The sequence below is a fragment of the Lagopus leucura genome, unplaced genomic scaffold (genome assembly GCF_019238085.1).
Source record: "Lagopus leucura isolate 7727_CA_CO unplaced genomic scaffold, USGS_WTPT01 Super-Scaffold_73, whole genome shotgun sequence".
NCBI lineage: Eukaryota > Metazoa > Chordata > Aves > Galliformes > Phasianidae > Lagopus > Lagopus leucura.
Window position 1 is genome coordinate 28,792,577 of NW_024962252.1, and position 10,639 is coordinate 28,803,215.

Below are 10,639 nucleotides of genomic sequence, written 5' to 3' on the forward strand. Positions count from 1 at the left end.
TTCCTAGATCTGTGGACTATGAAGACTGTATTTAATGATAGATATTAAAATAGACTTCATCAAAAACCTATTATAGGTGAAACACTCAATTTAGTATATGTACAATTTGTTCCCAAAGGGAGTTCACACTAAGTTGTCAGCAGACAAAGTAACTATTCAATCACCACATTCATGTCAATCAAATACAATTTGTAATACAAATGAAATTAAGTCATCAGAATGGATCCCAATTAAAAAAATAAATAGCAGTTAGACTCAGGTTACATATGAACATAAAAACTGATGTGCAGTATTTGCTTCTTGCTGCACAGGCCAAAGTAGAAGGTCATTAAACACAATGCATGGGGGGCTGGGTAATTAAATTCAGAGTAACTTGTTGCTTCATTCAAACTGCAATGGATACAGTTTATTGAAGGTTAATTCATCAATGACAGATGTCTACAAATATTGTAATCATTCTACACTCACTAATATGTCAGCATATAGCACAAAGACTCTGTTTCAAAAGTTTCTCTCTGCTGCAATGAATTTCAAGCCATGTACTCAATTCTATGTACATACACACATATGCACAAAGTTAAGACAGTAACTTAAATCACAGAAGCAAAGGAGCAAAAGAAAAAAAGAAGAAAAATCTCTCATTCTGCTACTCAGAGAATTTTGCATGTTAGCAGTCTTCATTTACCTCTTCGTCCTTCATTTGTAAATGTGTTACAAAATTAAGTAACAATACTCAGGCCAAATACAATCAAAAATTATGCCTTAATAAGAAAACTAGTCAAAAATACTGACTGCAGCTACAAAAAAGAACCAGAACAGTTCACGATTAATAGCATCTCAAGAAAAAATAGGTCAGAAGAAATGCTACTTAAACATACTATTGCATTTGATGGTTTTGTTCAAAACTGTAAAGCACTACACTACATTCTGCATCATGCTTCACTCAAGTGAAATGCAGAAAGTAAGTTCTTCCTTAATTCTGCCATCTGCAAAAGTGAGAAGCAGCTTTGTTTTCATTTAAGGACGTTACTTCAGAGAAATGTTCTCGATAATATCCCTGTATAGCACAAAGCACGACTTCTCTTATAGCATATTCTTAAGTTCTGCTACAAAGATGAGATCAACAGGACTATTAGAATCAGAGAGTCATGGAATGGTTTGGATTGAAAAAGACCTTTAAGTTCATCAAGTTCCAAGCCCCTGCTTAGGCAGGGACACCTCCCTCTCCATCAGCATGCTCAAAGCCCCACGCAGCCTGGCCTTGGATGTTACCAGGGAGGGGACATCCACAACCTCACTGGTCAACCTGCTCCTGTATCTCTCCACCTTCACAGTAAAGAATTTCTTCCTAATTGCTAGTCTAAATCTACCCTCTTCCAGGTCAGAACCATTTCCCCTCATCATGTCACTACATGCTCTTATAAGAAGTCCCTCCCCAGCTTTCCTGTATCCCCCTTCAGGTACTGGAAGCCTTATTATACTTTCACTGTTTCATTCCACAGCAAAACTTCCCTGTAGTTCCAATATCATGTATCACTAGCTTACAGCATTCATCAAAAAAACAACAGATACACAAATCATCCACAGCATCCCAATAACATTTTAGTAGGAATAAAGTCAGTTCACCGCAGAGGAAATTATTAAAAAAAAAAGCACAGATTTAACACTGGGTTACATACCCGCTGTTCTTCAGAGACAAGCTTTAGTCTAGGCAGCACAATACCACATACAGCTACTACATTTGCAGATAGGTCACTCGATACAATATGACCTTGTTTATATTGCACTTCTTTCTCCTTTTGCCAAAATGAGGAGTCTGGATTGGCCAAAACAAGGGCTTGTTCCACATTCTGCACCTGAGATTCTTCTAGTAACCTGTCAAATCCACATGTATATTAATTCAAGTGAAAGTCATCAACAAATCAACTTTGTTCATTATTGAAAAAGTTCCTACTTTAGTCTGAAATGTGTCAGCTCCTCAGGACTGAAGATCTTCTTCATGAAAGACAATTTATGTTCATCGTTCATACAAGTAACCAGAGCTAGACAGTTTGAAGTATACCTAAAAATTATATTTAGAACAAAACATGTCAAATTATAGTTGTAAAACATTTAGCTTGACAACTCTTAACTTGCAAATCAAAATACCAATTTTGGAAAAACATGAAGATAACTTTCTCTTTAGAAATTAAAGCTATGCTTAACATTTTACATTTTTTTTTCTGACATATTTCTCCAGAGAAAAGAAATTCTGTCATTATATGATGTATTATTAACATATGACTAGCTAACATTCCTCTGAATGCTGAAAAAAGAGAAATACAGTAGAAGTTGGGACTTTCCTAAACAAATGAAGGTAAATGTATAAAACAATGAAAACTACATTTTCTCTTTCTTCCCATTTTCCCATTCAAATGATCACATTACCCCTTCAAATCTGCGATTTCATGCTATTTCTAAATTAACCATAATACACTGAACTCAAGACTCAGTGCCAAAGAATAAACAACTCCTATATTCTTGGCCTCATTATAACATAAAGCTGCCTCATAACAAAAGAATCATAGAATGGTTTGAGCTGGGAGGGATCTTTAAGATCATCTAGCTCCAAACCCCTGCTATAGGCAGGGACATCTCCCTTTAGACCAAGCTGCTCAAAGCCCCATCCAGCCTGGCCTTGAATGCCTCCAGGAAATGGGCATCCACAACCTCACTAGGCAACCTGTTCCAGTGTCTCATCACCCTTACAGTAAGGAATTTCTTCCTAATATCGCATCTAAATTTACCCTTTTCCAGTTTAAAACTATTTCCCCTTGTCCTGTCATTACATGCCCTTACAAAATGTCCCTCCCCAGATCCCCAGATCCTGGAAGGCTGCCATAAGATCCCCTTGAAGCCTTGTTTTCTCCAGGCTGGAAAGCCCCAACTCTCTCAACTTTTTTTCATAGGAGAGGTGCTCCATACCTCTGATCTTCTTTATGGCCCTCCTCGGACCTCTCCAACAGCTCCATGTCATTCTTGAGTAGGGGGCCCCAGAGCTGTATGCAGTACTACAGGTAGGATCTCACAAGAGTACAGCAGAGGGGGTGAAATCACTTCCCTTGACTTGCTGGTCATGCTTCCCTTGATGCAAACCCAGGATACGGTTGGCCTTCTGGGCTGCATTGCCAGCTCATGTAGAATTTTTCACCAATCAACACTTCTAAATCCCTCTCCTAAGGGCTGCCTTCAAGCTATCCTCCGTTCAACCTGTATCTGTGCTTGGGGTTGCTCTGACCCAGCTGCAGGACTTTGCAATTGGCTTTATTGAACTTCATGAGGTTGGCAACAAATCTATCAACAAATTAAATAGTAATTCTACTTATTTTTCCAAGAATATAATAGAACTGTAGAACGGCTTGGGTTGGAAGGGACCTCAAGGATCAAGTTCTAATCCCTCTGCCACAGGCAGAGTTGCCAGCTGCTAGATCAAATATTAGATCAGGGCCCCATCCAACCTGGCCTTAAACACCTCCAAGGAGTGGGCATTCACAACCTCCCTGGGCAACCTATTTCAGCATGACACCACCGACTCCAGTAAAAAAGTTACTACTGACATCTAACCTATACCTTCCTGCCTTTATTTTAAAGCCATTCCGCCTTATTCTACTGCTATTTACCCATGTAAAAAGTTGTTTTTCCTCATGTTTATAAACTTCCTTTAAATACTGAAAGGCTACAATGTGATCTTCCTGCAGTCTTCTCTTTTCCAGGCTGAATAAGCCCAGTTCCTTCAGCCTATCTTCATAGTAGAGGTGATCCAGCCCTTGGATCATATTCATGGCCATCCTCTGGACCCACCCCAAAAGCTCCACATCTTTTCTGTTTTGGGGTCCCCAGACTTGGATGCACTACTCCAGCTGGAGCTTCATGAGGACAGAGTGGTGAGGGACAACCATTTCGCTCATCCTGCTGGCCACCCCTCTTCTGTTAAAATCCAGGATACCAGCTTTCTGGGCCATAAGTGCACACTGCTGGCTCATGTTAAGTTTTTCTTCAAACCACCAACACTCCGAAGTCCTTCTCAGCAGGACTATTCTCAAGGAGTTCTCCCAGACTGTATTCATAGCTGAGATTACCTCAACCCAAGTGCAAAAACTTGCACTTCGTTTTGTTGAACCTTTGTTTCACAAGGGCCCACCTTTTGAGTTTATCAAGGTTCCTCTGGATGGCATCCCTTCCTTGTGCTGTACCAACTACACTGCTCAGCTTGGTACCATCAGCAAACTTGCTGAGGGTGCACTCAGTCCCATCACCTACGCCACTGATAAAGATGCTAAGTAGCTGAATGCACATCATCCTGGCCAAAATTTAAGCCAAATATTTGCCAAAACTCTTGTTCCCGTACTTTCTGAATTCAAGGTACAGCTATCTTTTCTACAGAAAAGATTTGAAATTTTTAAACTTACCAACGGACCAAAGTGTCATGACTCCTCAGGAGTGGAATACACACGCTCCAGTCCCACAATTCCCGGAAAATCAATTGTTCCTTTTGTAAAAATCTATATGATGCTTCCATGAGGTCCCGTAACTTCATTCGTCTGCGCCCATATCGGACTGCGTTTGCATCTGAGCTCTCCAGGAAAAGCCTCTGGAAAACTGGTGATGTGTTCTTAAAATATCTTAAAGCAAATCTTTGTAAAGAAAAAAAAGAGAGAGAAAGTTAGACATCTAAATCAGAGCAAAGGAAAATACTCACTAATGTTTCAATTCAGAGGTCCAGAAACAGTAACTGATGACATAGTGTTAATGAGGCTTGTATTTAACTTTGTCCATGCTTAGGAAAAACAACCACTTCAACTACCAGCCTACAACAGATGCTTTACTGTATTAGAGATTATTATTGATTAGTAAGGGCAAACAGCAGCAACTATGGTAAAATCTCTGATTTCTCTTGTTTACTGAAAAAGTAGTACTAACTCTTAGGCAGCTTTCCATTCTACAAGCCTAGAGATCTAAATTAAATACAGACATTTTGGTTGTTAGCAGATAAAGTCAACTGTTTCACTTTCATTCTCATCAAATGATCTAAGATAAAAGTCATGCTAGATATTACCTCATAATTGAATTTAAAGAAACACTGCTTAAAACTCGTGTTTTGTAAGTCATTCTTTCTACTGAAAGGACATTTGCTACTGCAAAAGACAAGCCAAAGCATTGTAACAACACCTCCCATCACCAGTGAATACTGGCAAGCACACACTCTGAAGAGCTATGTTACTTACGGCAAAACATCTGGATGGTCAGCAACCAGCTTGCTCATGGCTACACACAGCCTTTCATGCCGATCGTGGTTGATTTGGCCACCAGCTTTAATGGCAACTGCATTTCGTTCCAACAAGTCCAGCAAGACTGGACGAAGCTGACGGCCAATTAATAGAGTGCATTCTTTATCCAGTAATAACAGTGCTAGACTATCAAGGATGCACTGTCGATCTTGTTGAGTCCAAGTCTAGGGAAAAAAAGAAAGAAGGAACTGGTTTAAAGGGAAATTACATAGACTTTTAGTTTCAGAACTATTCCTATAGGTTTCATAGTGAACTCTACAGGAAAAAAACACCCAGTGGAAGAATTTATTTGATACAGCTCTCCATACTTAAAAAACTGGAAATGAGTGTCATGAAAAATGACACCACTAAACAGGAATTATAAAAAATCACAAATTCAAGTTTTCAAAAAAGTTTAGTTATTACTTTCCTATTAGAAGCCATTATGATGAATAATGACAAAAAGCATACACCTGCAAGTTGAAGTTGAGGTTTTTTTCTTTCTTACTCTTGTATAAAAATGTTCCTTTACGCAAAGTAAAATGTTAGGCTTTAGAATATACACAGAACAGATTCAGATCTACTGTAGGGAAAAATAAAACAGCAAAGCATACACAATCTTCCAAACTTTGTTACCGAAGAACCACAGTTTCTTGTTTATTTCAGCTTAAGTTTCACTAGTCTTTGACATAATGCTGTTACCCAAACACCGTTCCACTTCGGTGATCTTTAGCACATAACAGTGCTTTGACTTAGGAAAAAATGAAGATCATGAATTTGCACTAAAGTGGTTTTGCTCTCAACATTGACCTTCCACCCTCCCCTCCCGCAATGACTGAGTAAACACTCACATCACCACTATTTCCTCTTTCCTGTCAAAGAGCAGTAAACATCAGCTAGGCAGGGAAGCTTTCCAGAGAAAACAGTCACTTACTGAACTTCTGTGGAAACACTCAGCAATTCAGATAGCCTCATTTTAGCAACAAGTGCTATCAATTCCTGCCTGCCCTGGACTTTTGTTAGTTGTGTAAAACCTGCTGCTGCGCATGCAGACAGGATCATTTCAATGCTACAAGAACTCCTCAATGCTGCTTTCCAAAGGTGATCTCCTAAGGCTTTACCACAGTTGACATCCACTTAGCATATGTAGGTACTTGTTCAAGCTGCAAGATTTCACTCATTCAGCATGTAAGAAATCAGGGAAACCGAGATACACATTACAAACATTAAAACTATCAGATTAATCTCAAGTGGTTAAAAACAAGTAAATAACAAGTACCTTCTGCTTCCTAATCAAACACGTCTTTGGCTACCCAAACAAGGCACAACACGGTGCTTAATTCATTAACCAGAACTTTTAGTATCAAATAGAAGGAACAATTAACAATAATAAATAAAATAATAGCAGCAAATAACTGTAATAGATCAGTCTCATTCAGTAATATTCTCTAGGTACTCAACTACTGTGCACCAAATCAATTAGAAATTTTGTGAGAGCATGTGATTTTTTTTAAATCATCATCTATATTACCCTTAGGATATACAAAAGAGATATAAAGAATAAAAGAAAGAAAAAAAACACAGTGGCAACACTCTCATTCTACAAAGAAATTGTATATTTGATTCTAGAGCCTTTCAGTATAAAAGAAAAACTTTATGGAAAAGCATAATATGTAGAGGGATTTATAATGAAAAGCAGCTTTGTGAAGTACACAACTTTCTCAGTCAGTAGCAAAGGACGGCTGATCTGCAAGTGTTCAGTATTAGTATTTGAGTCTAAGATGGTAACTCTGCCCAAAAAGCATTGTAAACAGCATTCCCACCAAATATCCAATAAACGCATGCACTGTTAACAGAACAGACACCAAGGAGAAGCGCAGCCAGGGTCAAGTCCTGGAATTAAAGATGACCCCTGACTGCTCTCCCAGCAGTAAGTCAACCTGCACTGTGTGGTTGCCCACTGAGTACTGAGAAGTCTTTATTAAGATCTGGTTGAGTCTGAAACTCCAGAGAAGGAAGGGATCACAGCAGGGAACAACCTGAGTCCACAGGACAGCCTCCCCTTTGGTCACAGCTCTCAGGTATTCCTCCCTAATTCAGTAAGATAAGGAGAAAACTTGCACTCTTCTAAGTCATACGCTTCAAGATGAAAAGAGGGTTGTGCAGCATCACAAGGAAAACAAGGTAACTTCAGTTTCCTGCAAAATAAGGCAGAACTATCCTACACCTCCTCCAGCACTTCATGCTCAACACAGCAGCACAGGCTACCGAGACCAGTGAGAACATACTGACTTTTCTACCAATGTATTCTTTAATAGATCGTAACATGTTGTCTCACAAAAATAACAGCTCTTCGAAACTAGAAACAGAGCATGAGAATCCACACTGGGGCAGAAAGTGCAAAATACCTTCCCTTACTTGTAATGCTACATCTTGTAAGACTAAACTTTCAAACTAAAAGGTGAAGCTATGTTTTAGGAAACAGTAGTCTGCCTTAATTATGAGGACATTTTTCTGAGTATGGTAACTGAGCACTGGGTAAAATCAGCACAGGTCACCTCATTTTTCTGCACCAGTCTAAAAACTAAAGGAACTAAGGCATATCTTGCCATAAAGTCCTAAAATTAGAGGACTATAAATACAATCTTGGAGCTGTTATTAATACAGTTCTCTTAAATTGGAAAAAGAATGGCAAAATGATGCACAGCTAAAATAGTAAAACAGAATATGAGATACAGATGGTTCCATAAAATAAACAAAGAAAACAACCATAAGGGTTGTTTTTTTTTTTTTCTGAATTTTATCTTACACTATTTGTGCAATGCTTAAAACTCTGAGGCGTGTAAAGAACATAAAGGAATGAGGATATTTTTGCACTGTTCCCTTCCTAGGATTCTTTCATTCTTCACATATAATGAACATCTTCACTGATATTACACTACCACTGAGAGCCAAAAGTATGTCCATTTGCACAGTCTGCACTTGCAATATTACACATGAAGACATACTGGATTCAAATAGACTTCCAAAAACACACAGAAGCAAACTCTGACAGTTTGTATAGCTGATTTTTTTCTAGATGGTACAGAAATGTACAGTGGCATATAGGTATAAGCTTACTCTGAAATAAAAAGTCATTAAAAACAAACACCATTTTAGGGATCTTTTTGTCCCATTTTCATCCCATTTTCCTCATTAACAACACAGAAATTTGCTGTACCCTTACAGAGTTAATGGTATATTAATATTCCACATAAAAGGCTCTATTTCTGTATCCGACTAAAGCAATCAGACTTCTCAAAAATTGCTTTTTTTTGGATGTGAGCAAGTTTCATTAGTGACATTTTGTGGAATACTGAATAAATGAAAGGCCAAGAAGACATAGCAAAGGGCTCTAGATATCCAGAATGTTTCCTATGTTACATACGGACAGGAAAATCAGGTAAAATAACTGGAGTCCATGGTTGTCTAGTGGTAAACTAAGTATAATATACTCCTTAATCCGTAGCTTCAAAGCTTGAAAATGAAATCAGTTTTCAAGAAAATGGGCCGTTGCTGATTAAGGTGCTCTTCCAGAATCTCTGCATAGGATCTAGCTGGTGAGAGTTTCACACTCAAAGCACACACCTCCCTCAGTGCATCTCTGAAAAGAAAGGGGCTCAGACTCTCTAGCAGTCCCAGAACTTACTCTCTGTTCACCACTCCATCTATCTGCTGCCTCTTCACCAACAGAGAGCTTTGATTATCAGTATGAAAGACTCTCACCTAGCAGACAGGAATTTGGAGTGAAAAAGACAACGTCTTGAAAAAATATGGTTACTTTTCACTCTTAAGCAACCGGAATAGTGGAACACAAGTCTTATGATAAGAGGTTGAGGAAACTGGGATTCTTCAGTCTGGAGGAGGCACTGGGCAGACTCTTTTATCACACTCTAACAACAACCTGAAAGGAGGCTGGAATGAGGTGGTCAGCCTCTTCCCCCACGTAACAGTGATAGGATGAGAGGTAACGGCCTTAAGTTATGCCATGGGTGGTTCAGGCTGGTTATTAGGAAAAAATTCTTCTCTGAAAGAGTGATGCTACATCGGCACAGGCTGCCAAGGGAGATAGGGAGTCAATGCTCCTGGGGATGTTCAAGAACCATACAGGTTTGGCACTGAGAAACAGTGAGTGTGGTGATGGATTGATGGTTGGAGGAGATGATCTTAGTGCTCTTTTCCAGCCTTAACGATTCTGTGATTTTCTAGACACTCAAAAGAAAACATAGATTTTGAATCAACGTGTACTTAAGGTCTCCAGAAACTCTGGTGTGAATAGCATCAGTAACACGGCACCCGATGTGCTGCTATCCTGTCGTTACACCTCCACAGGTGCATCACAGACACAGTCAAGCTGTGCTGCTAAAAGCAGGCATGCTATTCACGGCTCGTGGAGCTGAAGCGTGAAAGCCACTAAACTAAGTGCGTGCCTTCAACATCACCGCGGCAATAAGGGAAACACGCCGCAGGAAATCCAGCCCCATTCCCACTCCACACGCTGCTTTATGGTGAACAGGCAGCAGAACACCCAGCTGCGGGACGGGACGTCGTCGCTGCGCAGCTTATGACTGCTGTCCCTCACTGCCACCCTCCCACAGAGCCATCCTGAGGAATATGGAAAATCCCGAAGCTTTGCTGGGCAGAACACGCCCGGACGAGGAGCACAGGAGACACGGGAGCGGGGAAAAGAAGAGGGATAAAGAAGCCTCTACGTAGCAGAGGGCTGCTTCAGCCAAGAGCCCAAGCGAGGACACGGAGGCGCGGTGGGGAAATAAGGCTAGGAAGGGGGCATGGCTCGTCCCTGCCTTCCGACCCCCGCCCACTCACCTGCTTGCCCAGGAATCTGCTCAGCTCCGCGCCGCTCTTCTCATTCCTGCGCGCCACCAACTGCAGCGGCTCAGCCAAGTGAAAGCGCAGGTCGGCCATGCTAGGGCCGGCGGGGCTGCGAAGGCGGAACGCCCGACCTCCGGCCACCGCCGCGCGACACGTGGGGCGCGCGAGGGACGCGCACCACGCTCCCAACTTCCGCTTCCGGTGCCGTCATCCGGCAGCGACGCCGCGGGTCGGCCCCGCGCGCGCGTTTAACTACAGCTCCCAGCATGCAGCTCTCCGCCGGGCGGGGAGCTGCCGGAAGAACTGGCGTCCGCTACATGCTGGGATACGTAGTCCCCAAACTGCCATACTGCTCAGGCGGGGTGCTGTGGGATCCGGGTCGAAGCTCCCGTGCGCGGGGCTTCGCTGATTGTGCTGCACTGTTCGCTGAGGCAGCTGTCCCGTCAGTCACAGGAGGCCCT

General features: G+C 41.2%; 1 protein-coding gene across 2 annotated transcripts in view; it reads right to left on the reverse strand.

The window, feature by feature from the left end:
* MDN1 (midasin AAA ATPase 1) overlaps nucleotides 1-10,291 on the reverse strand; it is a 93,264-nt gene extending 82,973 nt beyond the window's left edge. For both annotated transcript variants that reach the window (XM_042877837.1, XM_042877828.1), the window contains exons 1-5: nucleotides 10,173-10,291; nucleotides 5,265-5,491; nucleotides 4,449-4,673; nucleotides 1,955-2,062; nucleotides 1,680-1,875 (exon numbers count right to left, since the gene is read on the reverse strand). In XM_042877837.1, coding sequence (XP_042733771.1) covers nucleotides 1,680-1,875; nucleotides 1,955-2,062; nucleotides 4,449-4,673; nucleotides 5,265-5,491; nucleotides 10,173-10,271 — 855 coding nt within the window. In that variant the 5' untranslated portion in view covers nucleotides 10,272-10,291. The remainder of the gene's footprint in view (nucleotides 1-1,679; nucleotides 1,876-1,954; nucleotides 2,063-4,448; nucleotides 4,674-5,264; nucleotides 5,492-10,172) is intronic.
* Nucleotides 10,292-10,639: the final 348 nt, after the last annotated feature.